Consider the following 19,792-nt stretch of genomic DNA (forward strand, 5'->3'; position numbering starts at 1 on the left):
TCAAATTACACTGCGTTGCCAAGAGCCTAACCAGCAGGTAGCCTAATAATGCGCAATATTGGATTTATTCCTTTGATGTGTATTTTTATTTATTTATTTCTAAGCTTCTAAGGGGAAGAAGATTTAGTCCTTTCCTTAATTTAGTAAAAAAAACAAAAAAAAAAAACAATGAGGGTATTAAACAGTGTGTTGGTAGACCATATGGGCTGACCTTTACTGATCATCCTTTACCTTTGTTTTTGTGCATGGGCAGCCATTATTAGTCCTATAGATGTGCGTACTGTGGGAGTGTGTCTGGGAGGGACAGAATTGAGCAGCACTAATCACTTGTGACTGAGAGAGAAAACAAGGGAGGAGCAAACAGCATTAACCTGAGCGCTGGATCTGCCGCACAACCACTCTGGGAGTTTAAATGGACCCCAAACTCATCTTGTTTCCATAAAGAACAGCCTGCTTTAAACTTCGCGAGTCCCAACTTTCTCCACGGAGCAAATGTGATCTGAAAACAGGAAGTACCGCTGCGCCTCTCTCACTCGGGGTCCCCCTTCTTCCTCGCGCCAGGGCTGCACTCGTACGGGACAGAAGAAAACCAGATAGTAACTTAACCATGCTCTGGTACTTCTTTCCCCTCCTACTCGCTCCACATGGGTTACTCTGCTCGACACGTAAGTACTGATCTTTGATGTTTTTAGGAGGTAGCCAATGTTCTGCAACTTCAATGTCATGCGCTGACTTTAGGCAACCACACAAGGTCTTTGGCAAATTTATTAATGCATTTTATATTATGATTGTCTCCTGTTGATTAAAGCAACCGCTTAAGTTCCCCTGCCCTGCTCTAAGTCAAAACACCGCACCTATAATAATTATTATAGGTGTGTGTCTGTGCTCCTCAGGGCCTATAGGCAGGACAAGTTTTCTTTAGGATGGTATACAACATGTAAAGGGGGCAATACACACATGGCAATCATTTATTATGAAAGAGTTCCAAAGCTCAACATAAACATTACTCATCATGGCATTGTACAATGTTGCAGATTTTATGGCCACAGTTATTACATGTACTGTCATGCATCTGGTTTTCAATGAGACAGAACAAGCTGTAATTAATCACTGGCTTAATATCAAAATGAGAACTTCAATGAGACGAGTTCATCATAATAGCTGCATGAAGGAACTTCAAAGCTTCAAGGAACAGTGCTTCTGGTCACACTAGGAGCTGATAGCAGTAGTCAGCTGTGGAGTCGAAAGTAAAAAATGAAAATGTACTTTTCTCAAGTGTACTTTTCTCAAATACATTTTATAATAAATAGACGAACTGGAATGAAATTAATTATCTTTACAACTATGGTTTGAATATATATTTTCACAGTAGGTTCATTCTGATGACAACAGCAGCACAATGATTCATACAAATACATTTTACTCTTTCAATAATTATAAAGTGGACAGTATATTAGTATTATATTTTTACTTAAGCAGAATTTTAATCACTTTTACTGAAGAAAATGGCGTACTTTTGCCAGCACTGGTGATAGTGTTGGTTTAAGAATAAACAATTAAACATACATGCACAGTATCCTGTGCGATATCACTTTATAATAAACGAGGACAGCAGCTTCCAGTTTTGCTGCATATGTTAGATTACTTGCCTTCGGCCACCTGCAAACAGATCATAAACCTCACACATTAACCTGTGTATAGCTGTGAAACTATCCACTGGTAACATTCGGACACACAAAGAGTGTTCCCAAAGGCATTAATCATAAAGCCAAACTGACAGGACGGACCCAAGACGGGTCACCGCGTGGAAAAACATTCAAAGACACAACGGACAGACTGCTGTGACCTTTGAGGTGATCCTCCTGGAGCATCATAAATCCCTTCATTACAGGGTCATAAATATGCACAGGCTTCTGCTGCAAGCTGCAAACGCACAATACACTCTGGAATCAGTTCATACTCGTTTTACAAACAGCACTTTCCCATTGCCAAATTCGTAAAGTCAAAATTAGTCAAACGCATCAACTAAAGAAAATAACTTGTTGATAGAAATACTCAATATAACTTTTTGTTTTGCTGATGCTCTAGTAATTGACAGCAAATGCGCTGATAATCTATAATAATTCACATTAATGCTTTTTTTGCGTTTGTCTTTTTTTCTGTGACCAGACACTGCAGTCATTTCCCCTCAGGACCCTGTGCTGTTGATGGGCTCCTCTGTCACGGCCACCTGCACCCTGAGCCCCGCGGTGAACCTGCACGCAGGGTCTCTGTACTGGACGTTGAACGGAGCGCGAGTCTCCAGCAGCTCTTACAGCATCCTCAGCCCCAGCACGGTCAGCGTCACCCTCCAGAACCTGAGCGGCTCCAGGCAACAGTCTGGAGACAACCTCATGTGCCACGGAGCAGACGGGCACATCCTGGCCGGGTCCTGTCTCTATGTGGGCAGTGAGTAAACAATTTTAAGTTCTAAAAGCTTAGTTTAACCCCTTGATGACAAAAATCATGTCCAATTATAAAAAAAAATACATAATCAGTGTTTTTGCTTTCAAGCTGGTGCTAAATTAAGTGGAGCCTTGCAGGAAGCGGTATGTCATGAATTAGCGACATTAGCGACCTTAAAAGTTATATTTTGTTTATTTATGGCATTGCATAATTGTAAATTGTAAAATTCATAAAAGGTTTAGTTTAGGTTTCTATTTTAGAGCATATAATAAAAGATTCTGCAATATATACAACATAAAACAATGATCAAAAGCAAGGAACAAACATGTGCATTATTGATCCGAGTAAAGAAATGATCAACAATCATCTTCAATATCACAAATATTTTTTCTTCATTTTTATACCCTTCAGAGTAATATGTTTGATCTTTTTCTAAATTGTTTCAACAACTTTCCTCACTGGAGATATTTTAAAACATTTAATTGGGAACTTGGAAAAAACATTTCACAAAGCACATGCTGAATTAAAAAATTAAAATAAAATAAAAATGAACCGTACTGTACTGTTCTAACTCCCATAGAATAAATAAATAGTAAATATATGATGTGTGAAGATGACAATTTATCAATAGGATGAATAGGATTTCAATAAATAAATCAAGTTATAACAGATATTCTAAATGCAGGGATGGTTTTCATTTTTGTTTTGTCTGCAGTGCCCCCAGAGAAGCCTGTGAATTTGACATGTTGGTCCAGAAACGCTAAGGACCTGAGCTGCAAATGGAGCCCAGGGGGGAGGGGGGAGACCCACATCCAAACCAAGTACACCCTCAAGTACAAACTGAGGTGAGCGCCCAGACTGGGACCGCCGCATCATCACCACTCAGGTAGACTAGCTACTAATGTGCCACATTCAGTTTAGCATCTACCACACAGACACAATCCAGTTTGACATTCCTATTTGGTGAATGCTGTTACATTTATACATGAGAAAAAACACAATAATAACATGGTGGTGGTGATATTTTCTTTCTTGTCCAGGTGGTATGAGAGAGAAGAGGAGTGTGGGAATTACAGAACAGGCAAACAGCGTTATTTCTGCTATATCCCTCGCAATCCCGCTCTCTTCACTCCGTACGAGATCTGGGTAGAAGCTGCCAATCAGCTCGGCTCCTCCGCCAGTGATGTCACCACTCTGGACATCCTGGATGTTGGTAAGATATAGAAACTTAACAAAACCTAATAATAAAAAACATGAATTAATCATATAGTTTTAAAGATTATCCTTATCCTATGTAAAAGGTAAATGGTCTCAACTTACTGTATATAGCGCTGTTGCACCTACATTAGAAACTCAAAGTGCTTTACAGCAAGGAATCACTCACCCATTTACACTCTCAGTCATCCACCAATGCATGCAGACACTGCAAGGTGGGTGAAGTGTCCTGCCCAAGGACACAACGACAGTGTGCACCGGCAGGAGCCGGGATTACAACCCTCAACTTTTCGATCATGACGACTGCTCTGTCTGTCGCCCCATGATTCCAAAGCTATTGTTCTTATTAGGATTCCCTGTACTCTTGATATGTTTGCTTAATTATATAAAACTGACCTGGACTTTAATATTCTGTTATTTAATTACATTCATATAACAAAGAGTGGCTGAGAGTCCCACTTCATTTTAAATATATTTGCTTACTTTCAAACACAGACAAATCCTCCGAAATGCATGAGGCTGTCCTTGAAGTAAAAACAGGAAACATTTTTACGAGGCATCTTCTGAGTTCTCTCTTCTTGTGCCACCCTGTATACTCCTTTGTCTGTGCTCGCAGTAAACTTTGACGTGTGCGCTGATTTTATTACAGAAGGTAAAAGTTGTATTTTTTACTGAAGCAACGGTTAAACAGAAACCACTGACTAAGCTCTTCCAAAGCCGGGACTCTGCAGTTTAACAGCTGGGTAGCGTCATATGCTACGACTGTCGTCAAAATTAGTGCAGCTCTTCCACAAATCTGAGGCTGTGAACATGTACCGGTTACAAAATATTTTTACATTTTAAACAAACCAACAAGATATTACATACAAAATAAAGTATTGTGTATCAAAAGACCTAGAAGATGGATAAATAATCTGTAATCATTTTAAGCTAAAAACACTAGATATATTCTGCCATTCAGCTCCTTTCCATCAGTTTTCAGATGTTCGCAATTTATGTAAAGCATTAAAAGGGGTGTTCCCAGTGTTCAAACCGAGAAAGCAAAGAAGAGCTTTACCGACACAGTGACAACTATCCGAACAACTACAGTCACTTAAAATAGTTAATAATACGCAGCATTCTCTTTTTCCCACACATGCCTGCAAATGCAATATACTGCAAGGGCATGGATTTCACTCTACTATAAATAAAAAAAATCTGTACAGCTCCTTTAAATCAGTTTGAAAATAAATGATGTCATGCACTCACTGTGGTTTAGAAACACTGTCCTATGTGCTAACGATGCTAAGTTTACATTAAGCTCATGTCCTATTTGCCCAGTGACCACAGACCCTCCGGCAAATGTGCAGGTGAGTCGTGTGGGGGACCTGGATGACCAGCTGACAGTCCGATGGGCCAGCCCCCCTGAACTGAAGGACATCCTGTTTCAGGCCAAATACCAGATCCGCTACAGGCTGGAGGACAGCTCAGAGTGGAAGGTAAAGTCCTTCTCCTGCACAAAGAGGAGCATAGAGCACAAAAACACACACACACACACACACACACACACACACACACACACACACTGTTCTGTAGTTATGGCACTTCTGAGGCTGCGGCGGACGGAAATATCTGAGGCGCAGCACAATTTAACACTGAACTTGCTCTTTCTGCATTTCTTCAGTCTTTTGTGTGATTCCAGAAAAAAGCTACTTCTGCAAAAAAAGAAAAAAAAAAAAAAAGAAAGAAAGAAAAGGTTTTACTGCTTCCAGTTATCCATATAAAAATGTCTGAAACTTAGCTTTGACTGAAGTGTAGATGATGTGTGCTGCTGTTTATTGGATTCTGGCTCTATCTCAAAACACCAAGCAGATGTCCTTCTTTTCCTTTTGAGGAACTCACATGACGCTACATATTCTATATACTTGACAATTAAAATTTAGACTCATAATGACGTCGATTATATTATTAATCACACTTTTTCTTTCTTATTCTGTTCAAAGGTTGTGGATAATATTGGTAACCAGACATCATGTCGCCTGGCAGGCCTGTACCCGGGCACCGTTTATTTTGTGCAGGTTCGGTGCCGGCCTGTGGGTATCTATGGCTCTAGAAAACCCGGCATTTGGAGCGACTGGAGTCACCCGACAGCTGCCTCTACACCCAACAGTGGTTAGTACCGTGTGGACCTCGAAGACTCCTATATCTCACTTTTCCCTCCTGGTAATGTAAAATGAGAGGTCTGCCAGTGTTCTTGAGTACTTATAACTAATACTACTGATCGATCCAAACCTGTGAGGGACAGTGTTTGACTACAGTGCAGTGTCAGGGGACCCATCTCCAGATCTTGAGGTTATTAGTCAGGAGCAGATATCTGGAGGGTAAACAAATGGTGCGTGTTTCTCTGAACTTGCAGGTCAAATTCAGCCTCCTCCCTCTGTCAGTGTTTGAGACTGGGAAAAATCGGGTTCAGCGGCATTAACAATGAGCACGTTGTCTTCGTGTCGTTTTCTTTGCAGTCATACATATTTATTTGTGCCTGTGTTCCAGTAATGAAGATTTCCAACCCAATTAAAATCAGAAAACAATGTGCTTATCTATGTTTTAACATCCTGAATCCAAAGATGCAAACCGCATGTGACCCAGGAGAAACCAAGCATAAACAGGCGTCATAGCTCGATAGAGATCTGTGAGCGGGGGATCAGAGGCAACAGAGGACCATTTGATAGATTTTTGTTACAGGCTTCAAACATTGATCAAGTTAAAAAGCAGCTTGTCCGTGTGCAACATGAGCGGGTCTATAAAGACTGAGTGGAAGCAGGTTTGGGACCAAGAGCAGCAGATAATGAGTTACATGGGTTATGCGGTATTTACCCTCAGAGGGAGGAAGTCATTATAAGGACCTGCTCTTTGCCATAGACAATCGAGTGTGGCAGACTAACAGCATTCAGTAGCCTCTTCGTTTAGACGCTTGAAACTCTTCCGTGGATGCTGACAATAAGGCAGACGTTTGATTATTGTACTTTGTTTGACTCCTGCTTATACTCCACTTTTTTATCAATGGTATCTAACACTGACGCAGTGAAATGCCCAAAGTCTATGCAAAATGTATTAATACATGTTCATTTTTTTAGGGTAGTGGTTCTCAACTAGTGGGTCAGAGAAATGTTGATGGGTCGCACTTGCAGCCCTTTGTCAGAAGTGACTGTATTCACCTTATATTAGAGTTCGTGTGGGCCATGAATTGTGCCCGCCCCTTTTCTGTTAACATGGGACTGGGGAAGTCCACATAAAATCAGTTACTACACGAAAACAAAGTGGGCCCGCGGTGAGAAACGGTGCAGTGTTGACATGTTGGTGGATTGTTTGTATGTATGTATGTATGTGTGTATTTGTGTATTTGTGGGTTTTATGTTTTTGGGTCAAAGATAAGTTAAAGAAGGGTCCTGAGGCTACACCAGTTGAGAACCAATGGTTTAAGGATACAATGAAGCAATTTATTTAACAATTCCCATAAGATAAATACCTCAATCATCTTTGTTGCATCTTTATACTTTTAATTAAGGGTTAGCAGAAAAAGGAGAACTGTATATCGTCTGAACTGCTACTGTTTCGTCCTATGTATGACCTTGTCTTTGCCTCTCGTCCCCTGCAGAGCGGCTGTACACTGCCTCCTGTGACCCCAAACCGGGCGACCAGAACGCCACTTTGCGCAAAGAGCTCAAGCAGTTTTTCGGTTGGGTCCGTAAACATGCCTACGGCTGCAGCGGCATGTCCATCAAACTGTACGACCAGTGGAGAGTGTGGCTCCAGAAGTCTCATAAAACAGGCAACCAGGTAGGTAAGCACAATCCATGTCTTTTAACCAATACAGTCAATGAACAGTCAATTGTAACAGTAAAGTGGAGATCCCCAACTCTTTGTGTCTCAGCTAGCTCTATAGCATTATGTCATTGTCTGAACATCCCAAACTGGAGTGTAGAAAGTAGGAAACTAAATAATCTGTGTTTTTGTGTAGTTCAGGGCTCTAGACATGCTATTGATAATTCCCTATTTCAATTAACCTTCTATAACCGTACCGTTTCATACCGGTAATATACTCTGATCAAACTAAAATGAAAAAACATTATATTCAAATAATGTTAATTTCACTTTTTAAGCTCTGAAACATTTCCAAGTACCCTCTACTTACTGTGCGAGTACGCATTCCTCTGGTTGGGAAACGCTACAATAGTGTGACTTTGTGTCAGTTTCCAGTCTGTATTAAAATGTATGTCTGAAAGAGCATTTGGCACAGATGTCAAGTCAAAGTGCGTAAAAGCTAGCAGGCAGATGATCTTCTGTGGGAAATCAATATGAAGATAAGAAAAAGATCATGACTAAACACGCTCTAGTCTCTTACATGACTGCCTTGAACTGAGTTTTTGACCTAGCTTTGTTAAGGCTTGTGGTCAACATCTTAAAAAACAAAAGAAGACATTTTCCGTAACAGCCTGTCTGTCTAGTTTCAGTCTGCTTTTTGTTATCAGGTAAAATGTGCGGTTTTAACTTTAGCGAACCAGAAAATGTGGCTTGAAAGTAGCTTTATTTTAACCTTGTTTTTTAGATGACCACAACAAAGAAGCTTTGCACTTTGATCTTGTGCTGGAATTGTCGCGAGATCTTAATTTTCAGTCTCACATAATTCAGGTCACCTGTGGTCCCACTCATTGCGAAAGCCTCGGTAAAGACGGCTCTGGTTGAAACGCGTTGGCGTCCGCCCACAATAAAGGATTTTTAAATTTCATTCAGTCATTGTGCCTGAGATCTTTTCACCTTTTCACATTTCTTACCAACAAGGCAACTTGGTGGTTTTCACAAAAATCCATCATGAAAAGCTCAAGCTGATGCGTTCAGGCAAATCCTCTGGTGCATTGGACCAATCATTGCTATGATGGGCAGATTATACATTTGTTATCAACATCAAGCACTTTTATCAATACTAAGTACCAATGGAAACACAAGAAGTATACTAGACTTTCAAAGCAGCAAATATCCCAAATATACATACATATATACATACATACATACATACATACATACATACATACATACATACATACATACATACATACATACATACATATATATATAATGTATGTATTTTTATATATTAGGGCTGTCATTCGATTATTTTTTTAATCGCTATAATTACGGTTAATTTTTCTCTAATAATTATTGTCCAACTTAAAACACGAGAATTTAAAGGGGCTAGATGCAAGTTAGCCATTTCAAACTCACTACTGCCACCTCAGGTCATACATGTAGCTGCACCTTCTATATTAAGCTCATGCATGAGTTCGACCCGAAGTAACACAGTTTTGACAGTGCAGGATTTTAGCAGCAGTTGTGCTGAATAGATCTGGGCTCATTCTACACATTAGGACATTGCTGGAACATGTAGGGGGAGAAAAATACATAATTTCAACATTTTTCATTAACCAACTTTTCAGTTTATAACCGGGATCTCTTCAGCCCTTTCTTGGTCGCTCGCCCAAGGCTTGATAAGTCTCATTTTAAATTCTTTGGTGCTTAACATTTTGGACAGAATCTGCAAACTTTTAGGTTCATAAAGTAGAGTATAAGGACAAAAGTAAAATATTTGTTGTTGAAATAGGATAATTAGACAAGCCTTGTTGATGCATAAGTAGCTCTTTGTCACTTTTGTTTCCTTAAAGTACCACATCGTGTGAAGAGTCCTGGCTTACAATATGTAGTTAATACAAGTGTTTTGTCTTTCAGGTCATGTGTGGCTCAGATACAGAAGCGTGTTTGGGCAAAACATATGATGCGATTAATCGCGACTAATTTAATTAATTGCAATTAATTATGTTTAATGTTGACAGCCCTTAATATATAAATATAACATTTTGCATTTTGTTTTACAATAACATATGCCTATAAAATAGCTATACAGACCACAGACTGTATGAAAGTTAAATTCATAGTATTCATGTTTGTTGATGGCAGTATTATATCAGCCTTTTGCCACTTTGTAAATAGTTTGCTGCTGACATTTATTTACACATTTAGCTATAATGCAGCGTTAACTGCATTGAGCTAGAAAAATGATAGGTAATTGCAGTAGGAGTTATAAATGATGTCCTGTTTAATTGTCCCAGTATAAAACATCTGCTCTCGTCTCTTTAGATTCTACACAACGATAATTCATAGCACAGCTGTGTTTAACTACGGACCAGCATCGAAAAACACTGACGGCTAACAGGCCCCCAGAGTCCCAGCTGCGCGAGAGGTCCAACGCCCCGGCTCAGGCATACCGCAGTCTTTGGCCTGAGTGCCTTAACCTCACTTTAGTGGACCCGAGTGGAGAATAACGGAGAGAAGACAATGCAGCATTTTTCTGATGGTTTGTTCAAACACTTTTGTAGCTCCTCTGTGACTACACTGCACTTAAAGCAAGTTTCAGGACCACTAAAGTATGAGCAACGTCCACTTCCTGATGTAAAAAAAAACTATGTACTATGTTAACATTATACCTTAATGTAAGTGCTGCTTATACTAATAGTATCATCAAGCTACCAGACACATAAACATGGACAGCTATAAGTTATATTATTTTAATGTGAAATGCGTTGTACAATATAAATGAAAAAGCTATTTTTGTGAATTTTGTTTATTAAAAAAAGTGACAGTTAATATTCTTGCCATTGCTGTATTTACAATGTACATTTTCACAAACACATATCATGAAATAACAAAAACATACTGAATATGTGTAAAAGGCGCTTTGACAGAGTGGGACTGCAGCAGTGAGCAGGGTGGAGCCCAAAGGGGAGATCAATAAGTGCAGCTCAGAGGCTGAAGTTGCAGCAGTCAGCCCTCTGTCCGTCTCCCCTGAGGCCCACAAGTGTCAATCACACTCCTCTGAGTCGTACTTAAAGTCCTGCATGATCTCACTCAGAGCTTCTTGGTTCTTGATGATTCTGAAAATCAGACACAACAATGAATAATTTTTTAACTAAAATTCGCGAGTATTTATGCCCATTAAAAATATGCAAATATTATAACAAAACATTTTACATTCTTTCTTGATATACAATCTCTCTCATTTACTGCATTGATTATGTAATAGTAATGCTTTCAAACATGTTCCTTTCTCTGGTGAGATACTTTTAAAGGGGCTGGACATGGATTTATATTAGATTTCTAATTGAATCCAAAGAAAATGCAAAAACAGTATTTTTTGGGAAATTGTGTTGCTAGGAGGAGTTTGGTAGTGAGTGAATGCGATGCTAATCCAGTGAAAGCTTTAGTAAAACCCTGTGCTTACTTGTGCTTGATTTCGTGAATCTTTTCCTGACAGTCCTCGTCCTCTGGGTGATCCTGAGCACACTGTCTGGCCAGCTGCAGTTGGGCCGTCTGCAGGAGAGGCACATCACTTTTGATTTATGTGAACCATTCATTGAAGCAGAGAGAGACTCATAATAAAACGTGAACGTGACAATAAAATCTTTTAACCAGTCACAAAGAAAGACCAGAGTTGATATTACAGCGAAGTATAAAAATAACAGTGGAACACACTGACACAAAGCACCAGATGGAGAACATGGGCAGATCTCAGACACTTTGAACTGCACTCTGGGAGGGTCAAGAGTTCAAACAGGCTTTGGCTAAAAGGAAATGCTAGTTGTTTGAAACAGATGTACTCCTAATATGCAGTATATTAATCAATATCAAACGCTGGACATTTATGCTGTTTTGTGCCCAAAACGGCCCCCCCTTGTGGTCAACGATTAAACTGGGATTATTATAAAACGCAAAAACTTGGTACATGTACTTGGTACACATTATAACAATACTAAACAGAGAATACTTAAATTCACTAAAGTGAGTCCATACATATTTACAAAAACTGACACTGGCTTGCAGGGTATTTCCAGACGGCAAGGGTCAGCAGCACCTATCAAAATTACATTGTACGGACTGAAGGCGCATGGCCTAAAATACAACCCATCGAGGCTTGAGTTTCATAAGACAAGACCAGTTCTTTTGATATTAGTTGTGTTACAATACATAATAGAGCTTTGAGAAACTCAACTCAAATTGCATTTCACAGTGATGAAATATGACATCCATTTCCTTTTGAATGGTAAAAAGTCCTAGAAATGGAATCCACAACATGAAAGCTTATGCGAGTTTGCAATTACACCATTTTCCTTCAATACTGAACCCACGTTATTCTGGACTGAGGGTCAGAAAACAAATGATAAGAAATTTCATAACAACCTGACACTTCTGTTGCTGTAACATCATCTGCACACCCTCAGGTATGAAAGTCTTTTCTCGAATAATAGGACACTGATCTTGACACATATCAAACAATTCCCTAAATTCTGCTACTTTTTTTCTCCATTTGGATCTAATTTACTAAACACTGCACTCTTGGGTCAAACACACACATAAAAACTGTGTCGTCTCACTCATAGCAGATGTAACACACAGCACAGGAAAACTACAAAACACTGTGCAATCAATGTGGTTTCTTATGAAACGTCAAGTGCAAATAAATATGTGTTCATGCTTTATATGTGCTGCAATGACAAATGTGCCAAGTGATCTGACAGGAAGGCCTGAAGACCTTGCTAAACAGCAGCTGTCCCTCGTTGTTTATGCACCCTGTATAAAAATACACTTACGAGTTCAAGCTTCTCCTTCTCTTTACTCTGCAGCTTTTCGATGTGCTCGGACAGGTCTGGCCGGTCAAAGTCGTGGTGCAGCTTCCCCTTGATCTCAAGAACTTCCTTTGAGATGCCATTAAAAGCCTGTGTTATCTCGTGCACCAGCTGCTTGTAGTGGTCAAAGTCATATTGCGGTCCCGTCCTTAAGTACGCCTCATGTCCTCTGGAAGCAGTCAGAAACAGTGTGTACCGATTAGGGATCTTATTGTGTGTGACTGAAACACAGCTGGTTTTCTGTGCAGAATTACTAGTACTATTCTTGATCTTGACTCACTCTTCAAACAACCGGTATGTCTCCACTCTTTCAGACTGAAGGTGATAAAACCTCTGGATCAGGGCTTGACAATCTGAAGGGACCTGAGAAAAGATGAAAATAAAAAAAATATTCTTTACATTATAGCAATATATTCAAGTTTGATGTATTAGTCCAGTGGTGCGGCGACTAGCACTCGTGCATCACAGCAAGAAGGTCTGGGTTTGATTCCCACCTGGACGGAGCCTTTCCATGTGGAGTTTGCATGATCTCCCGTGTCTGTGTAAGTTTCCTCCGGGTACTCCGGTTTCCCCTACCACTAAAACATGCACAATAGGTTCCCATCTGGGGCCAGGACTCCCCTTAAGAAGAGATTCTTAATGTCAGTGGGACTTTCCAGGTAAAAAAATAAATAAATAATAATAAAAATAATAATAATAATCTGGTTTAGACATAATTTAGTCCAATAGGTAGCGTTCACGTGACATCACAACATTCTAAAGAGCCTATAATTTAAAGGGGGGGTATTATGCAAAATCGACTTTTTCAAGATTTCCATCATGTTATTATGTCATTCCCTCATTAAAAACATGCCTGAAGTGTTGCCTTGGCACATTCACGTATTTTTGAGTAATCTGTAAAAACTCTGATGGCGGCCATTTCAGGGATAGGTTTGCCTGAGTCCTCCTAGGAACGCCCCCACCTCCTGGAGACGCCTCCGAGCTTTCGTCACCAGCCGAGTAACCAACCACTGCTCCTCAGCAGAACCCCCTCCCCACTGATGCCACAGACAGCGTGTGGAGGGGGCGTGTCGGAGAGGGTCAGAGGTTCTTAAAGAGACAGAGGCCTATTTCAAGACATTCGCTACAGCCATTTTGAGAGAGCAATTTTATACAAGGCAGTTATTCTAATTTACTGCATTTACAGACCAACAGAAGGTTTCATTGTAGTGTGCTATAGACTGGTGCCATGTGATTGAAAAAAGCATAATCCCCCTCTTAACCCTTTAAAATTGAGGTGGAGGGCAACTGACGGTAACTATGGTAACTGACAAAATGCATATTTTGTCTTTGTTTTTTGGCTCATTAACAGTCATTAATGGAGGAATCCACATGAAACAAAAACTGTCACAAAGTTCATTATCTCCTCTGTCAGCGCATATGTACTAATGTCCAATTATCTTCTCCGAAAAACATCAAAAAGTGGTGACAATGTGCGAAAACATGAGTGTGATGTTGATGTCCAATACAAAAGACTTTCAGACATAAAATAATATCACAGGTTTGTGAATCCAATCACGATCAAACACTGAAGAGGAAAAACATTTGTCAATTTTAGTTTTTGAGATTTCCTACAAAAACTGTATTTCTCCCATAGAGTTGTATTGGCCCGCCCTCCATCTGACATTATGACATCATCACATTATAAATCGTGAACGCCTATTTTGATCTATTCAAGACTTAAATTAGTCCTAATCTGAGCCTTAAAATAAAAAATCTTGAATCTTGTGGTTCTTGTTGTGAAAGGTTTAAGAAGTACTGATTTCAAAAATGTATTAACACTTTTAAAAGTACATGTGTAACAATCACACAAACATAATAGTTCATCTATCCTCCCTTCCTACCACACTCCCAAACACTCAAGTCAAGAAGCTTGGAGTTAGCATAGCTTTAGCTGCACGGAGGCTACACTTGTACAAACTGTTTACAAAAACATGTTTATCATTCAAAGTTGACGACAAGTAAGACTTGAGCCTCCTACCATTTTCTCCGTGCCAATATCGTCTTTGACGTTAAAGCTGCCACATATATCAGTGTTTTCGGCTGTGTTTACGAATCCACAACAGCCAGCACGAGCCTCCACCCGGAAGTGACGTCATATGCGAGTAACAAATTAAGAGCACACACAAACGCACACTGTATCGTTATTATGGAACATTTATTAAAAACATGTATTAAAAATAAATCAATAAAGAACATAACAAATAAAACATACTGCAAATATTTTGATTCTATATCATCTGCTATCTCAAAACCTGGTGCGTTGTACATTCATGGTTAGTAGAGCTGTAGTTCTGTGATGTTAAAGTGGATGTCTGCTTTTTTTTGCATGCAATAAAGTTTTAGACCAATAGCGTATTTGACCATTCACATAAAAAAAAATAGTCAAATTACCCAAATGTATTTACACATGCAGGCTGTCGCTTTGTCCCTTTAGAAGCACAATGTAAAGTTAGGCTACTTGCAGAAATCCTACTGGGACCCATCCAGTGTTAATTTCGTCGACTATAATATTTAGTCTTAATTTTAGTCAAAGTGATATTTTTGACGACTAAAATTGGACTAAAACTAAATTAAAAGTTTTTAATGAGACTAAAACTACGACTAAAATGTCCAGATATTTTAGTCGACTGAAATAAGACTAAATAAAAATGAAAAGGAGAGACTAAAATCATCCAAACTTCTATTGACCGTCTGAAAGAGCCTCAGATCATGTAAATTCTCTGCCAAATGATCAGCTCTGAGCTTTGTTCATGTGGAGCAGCTCCATGAAGCAGAGGAACAAGATTAAATATGATTATAATGAATATTATAAATGCAAAGTCGACTAAATCAGTCTTAAATTTAGTCGACTAAATTGACATGCAATTTTAGTCGACTAAAACTAGACTAAAATTGAAAAGTTTTTTTTTTTAACTAAATCTCGAAAATTAAATTACATTTTAGTCAACTAAAACTAAAATAAAATATGTTGTCAAAATTAACACTGCACCCATCACATAAACAAGCAGCAACAACAAAAAACCCTACTAAAAATCTGTGATGTAGAGCTTTTCGAAAACTTTAGTCGCTCTAACCACCAAATGCATAGAGCTGTTGTCGATGATCACTTAGCGAGACATTAAGTGGCTGTCTCCCACTTGTTTCATCCGCGTGATTAGACGGCATTATTCCAACATGGTGGAAGGAGGTCGCACACAGAGCTTACTACGCGCAGACGAGTCCTCCGCCTCTGTCCTCCTTCGCCTCTGATTGGTCCTTTCAGCATCTTCAGCACCGCGCAGGCTGAACAGCGACACACACGAGGATGCTCGCGCGGACCCGTCTCACCGAGCTCACCGGACGCATCCTCCCTTCACGGCACATTTAAAATAGCTGCTATGCGTGAACAGTGTGTCTCTCCGTGTCATCGCTGAAAGGATTATGCGCACTCCAGATGTCAACGTGATGCGCGTTTGCCACCGCGTATCCCGCCCTGTGTGAGCCGGCAGGCATGACGGTCCAGCACGTCCCCGGTTGTCAGGTTGAGCAGGTGCAAGCAGTCGTAGGCCGTCTACTTCAGCACCTCTAGCAGCTGGCCTGGGTCTCCTCTTATGACATGACCACCAAAGGGAGAAAGAAGAGGTTCAAAGGTTAAGCCGGGACGCAAAGGACGCGCAGACAGACGCCAGCATGATAAGGATTCACGTCCAAAGAATGACTGTAAGGACTGACCGCGGATAACCATCTCTTATGAAGCCTTACTTTGTGTTTTTCAACTTTGGCCTGAAGCGTAGCATCCCGCAACACTGCCTTATGGTCTCGCACATACATCTCCCTGTGTTGTTTTTCCCCGGGCCCGTCAAGTTCAGTTGGCAGCTCCGGAGCCGCTGAAGCTCGACTGGCGCCTGCTCTTTTCGCGATATGGGGTGTATCCAGAGCATCGCGTGCAATAAGAGCCGTATCAAACGAGAAAGCATCGTGGTGTACGACTTGTCCGCCACAATTGACCACTGCCCCACTGTCATCGAGGAGAATTCGCCCATAGTGTTGCGGTACAAGACACCCTATTTCAAAGCGTCAGCGAGGATTGTTATGCCCCCCGTGCCGCGCAGTGAGACATGGGTGGTGGGCTGGATCCAGGCGTGCACCCAGATGGAGTTTTACAACGTGTATGGAGACATAGGCATGTGAGTTGATTAACACGGTCAACTCTGAACCCACCTGCAATACACCGTGTGACGTAGATAGGAAAGGCCTGCTTATGATACATTTGTGCATCCAGCAGGTTAACTGTGTCTTCATCCAAACGCCCACTGACAGAGACAGATTTTGTTCCTGTAATAATAGCATCTAAATAAAGCTGCTATGCAAAAACAGTTGCTTATAGGCTACAGAGACATACAGTACTCTTCCTCACACCAAAATAGTCTGTAAAGAATATATTAGGGAAGTTATGCATGTGGGCATTAGGGGTGAAGGCAGGGATTTAGGGTATCGGATTGGCTGAAAACAGATAAACAGACATGCATAACAGAAACATCCAGCACAAAGGAGATAATCCGCTCTACATAGCGCACAGTGAGATAGGAACATGTCTATTCCTTGATTACAATCGCACACATTTGTGATTGACCTTCCACAGGACAGTAGGCTCGACTTTTCAGAGACATATGTGGGTCATTGTCAACATGCCTATGATGGGTATAGAGGTTTAAAGGTTTTATGGGAAAATACCATAGTGAAAAGGGTGTAATATTACTTTAAGACGTGCCATTAAAATAGTATTGGGTTTTATCAAATGTAATGCCACACTTGTTGTGTTCAGGTCCAGTTGGGAGCTGCCTCACCTGCGGGACGGTCTGGTGAGAGCCATCAGTGACTCGGATGGTGTGAGCTACCCCTGGTACGGGAACACAACCGAGACGGTCACTATAGTTGGTCCGACTTCCAAGCCATCCCGCTTTATAGTTAGCATGAATGACAATTTCTACCCCAGTGTCACGTGGGCTGTGCCAGTCAGTGAATCCAATACACCCTTGTTGACGAACATTAAAAGGGACCAGAGCTTTACCACATGGCTGGTGGCACTTAACACCACAACCAAGGAGAAGATCCTGCTCCACACTATAAAGTGGAGGATGAGGGTTGATATTGTGGTGGATCCCTGTCTGCCTCTGGGCTCAAGGGCCCGGCTGGTGGGCCGGGTACACCAGGACCAACCCCGGGTACTCTCACGCATGGAGGCCATCCCTCCCAACGCCATGGGCAGACCCAACGCCAACGACGCACAGGTCCTGATGTGGAGACCAAGAAGAGGCCATCCACTAGTAGTCATACCCCCCAAATAAAGTCTGTTGACACCTACTGTTGAGTCAACAGAATGAATATAAACATGCCTGGATAAACAAAGACGTGATGAATGAGACGCAGGCTGACACCATGGTCACCTCATCAGATCAGAGTTATGGAGTTTGGTCGGTCAAATCTGAGAGGACAGCTGCCTTAAAATCCCCACTGCTGCCTTTGACAATACAGTTGGTTAGTTTAGTTTTGATCCCGGCCAAAACCACTGGGGTGCTCTTTTCTGGACTGTAGCGACAACAGAAGGTGGACCCTCAATGGAAACCTGTTTATCAGCCTTAAACATGACTGATGTACACTGCTGAGTCAGTGAGGAGTGTTATTGTTTGCGACGAGAACTTACTACTGCTTATTTATTCAACAAAGACAGGTTATTATGAGGTGATGCTTTTGTGGCTATATATTGCCAGTAATGGAAGCCAGGATCACCGTCAGGTTTGCTGCTTTGTCACACCATTCTGCCTCACACCAGAAGCCTCATTTGTGCTATTTTAGATCACCTGGAATATTTAAATATTGAAGACTGTTTACATTCATAGTTTTCTTTCATATAAGGAATTAAGTTCTCCACATGCAGCTAACGTTATATACTCAAAGCAACATAAACCATATTGCTACTGCAGACTAGATATAAGTTGTAAATTGACCAGAAGCAAATATACTGCGCCCAAGTTGCCGAAGAAGGTCAAGTGCTTATTGTTCAGACTTGACATGAGATTTTGACTTGAAAATGATTTAATCAATTGCAAGCTGGCTAAAAATCTAACTAAGATGTATTGAACACATCTAAAATTGTGAAATACGGAGACATATTACAGTATATTCTTTTCTTGAAGCCTTTGCACATACACCTCATCAGCATTACAACCACTCTGCCTCCTGATTATCGCAAATCTTTACAACAAGCACACAAAATAGAGGCCTCTGTAAGTATTTTTGGAACTGGCCAATTGTAGCTACGACATGACCGAGAGCAGCACGAGAAAACCCACGCTGACAATCAAAGGCAACATCAAGAGCAGCACTTTGAATGCCAGAGTCTATAGGTGACTTTAATGTAGTATTAACAGCATAAATTTATTATACTTGACAAGGAGGCAATCAAGTGTCTTTTTTAACAGATGTGCCTGATGATTTGAAGAGGGTAAAGCAGTGCACAGCAGTCACACTCACGAGGATGCTTGGAATTATCATTGTAAATCTGTCCTGAGTTAAAGTTAGTGATACGTCGTGAATGGGCTATAACAGTATGTACGAAGGACGGGAATCTCTGCCATCTTGGTGTTTTCTCTCAGACTGTGCGGCTCTTGCATGAAGTGTTTTTAACTAATTAAAAATTAACATCATAAGTAGCAGTGTCAATTTCTTCTCGAAAAACACACCCACTGTCTGGATATAAATAAAGTCTCCCTTGCGATTAGGCTCTTTCATACTTGAAGAAATAGTGGAGCTGTTGTATAGTGGTAGCACTGATTGGCAAAATGACTGAGAAGACAGCTTAGTCAACATTTGTTTTTATAAAATAATCAAAAGCTGTAATTAAAATAAAGTAATTATTTTCCATCTTTCAAAACAAAAACAGGGTTACATTTAAATAATCCCACAAACATCTTTTCCATAACTGGTATTTACATTTACATTTGATTTCTTTAACCACATAATAACAAAAACAGCACAGGACAGAATCAGCTAAATGTTCATCACCAGTGTTTTTGGAAAGTAACCTTACAGTAGTAAAAGAGAATGCACAAATTTTCGATACATAAATGATCAGTCGAGTTAACATAACAACACTTCCCCACTTTATAAGTATTGCCTTAACAGCCAGTACAGCAGTATCTGTGTATGTTGTAGCATTTATTGTAATAAGCTTCACAGTAAATCAGGTCTGAAGTGAAGCCCACTGTGGAGATCTCATGACTGAGATGTCATGGCGACTATATGTTGCCTGGCAACAATAAAACGCTTCTAAAAATACAGCGCCAGAAACAAACGCAACACAAGAACTTGGAAATTGTAACTGGATTATAGTAAATCGA

The 19,792-nt window shown here is 40.4% G+C and overlaps 3 protein-coding genes across 4 annotated transcripts; 2 read left to right on the plus strand and 1 right to left on the minus strand.

The window, feature by feature from the left end:
- The first annotated feature begins 152 nt into the window (after positions 1-152).
- crlf1b (cytokine receptor-like factor 1b) lies at positions 153-10,239 on the plus strand. Of its 2 annotated transcripts, none has more exons than XM_079574466.1 (8): positions 153-665; positions 2,170-2,448; positions 3,161-3,290; positions 3,486-3,658; positions 4,981-5,138; positions 5,643-5,811; positions 7,295-7,480; positions 9,829-10,239. In XM_079574466.1, the coding sequence occupies exons 1-8, from the start codon at positions 608-610 to the stop codon at positions 9,843-9,845; spliced, it is 1,170 nt and encodes a 389-aa protein (XP_079430592.1). In that variant the 5' UTR covers positions 153-607; the 3' UTR covers positions 9,846-10,239. The 2 variants fall into 2 exon arrangements, with proteins under 2 accessions (XP_079430592.1, XP_079430591.1); XM_079574465.1 differs by having other exon boundaries at positions 7,295-7,476.
- A 163-nt stretch (positions 10,240-10,402) lies between these two features.
- rex1bd (required for excision 1-B domain containing) lies at positions 10,403-14,500 on the minus strand. The gene is made up of 5 exons (XM_079574474.1): positions 14,392-14,500; positions 12,652-12,734; positions 12,336-12,540; positions 10,970-11,058; positions 10,403-10,622 (listed from the first exon to the last, which is right to left on the minus strand). Exons 1-5 carry the CDS (start codon positions 14,392-14,394, stop codon positions 10,550-10,552), a joined length of 453 nt encoding a protein of 150 aa, XP_079430600.1. The 5' UTR covers positions 14,395-14,500; the 3' UTR covers positions 10,403-10,549.
- Positions 14,501-15,589: 1,089 nt separating this feature from the next.
- On the plus strand, positions 15,590-19,090 carry fam78bb (family with sequence similarity 78 member Bb). Its single transcript, XM_079574472.1, has 2 exons — positions 15,590-16,579; positions 17,218-19,090. Exons 1-2 carry the CDS (start codon positions 16,314-16,316, stop codon positions 17,738-17,740), a joined length of 789 nt encoding a protein of 262 aa, XP_079430598.1. The 5' UTR covers positions 15,590-16,313; the 3' UTR covers positions 17,741-19,090.
- Positions 19,091-19,792: the final 702 nt, after the last annotated feature.

Source organism: Gobius niger (genome assembly GCF_951799975.1).
Source record: "Gobius niger genome assembly, chromosome: 17".
Taxonomy (NCBI): Eukaryota; Metazoa; Chordata; class Actinopteri; order Gobiiformes; family Gobiidae; genus Gobius; species Gobius niger.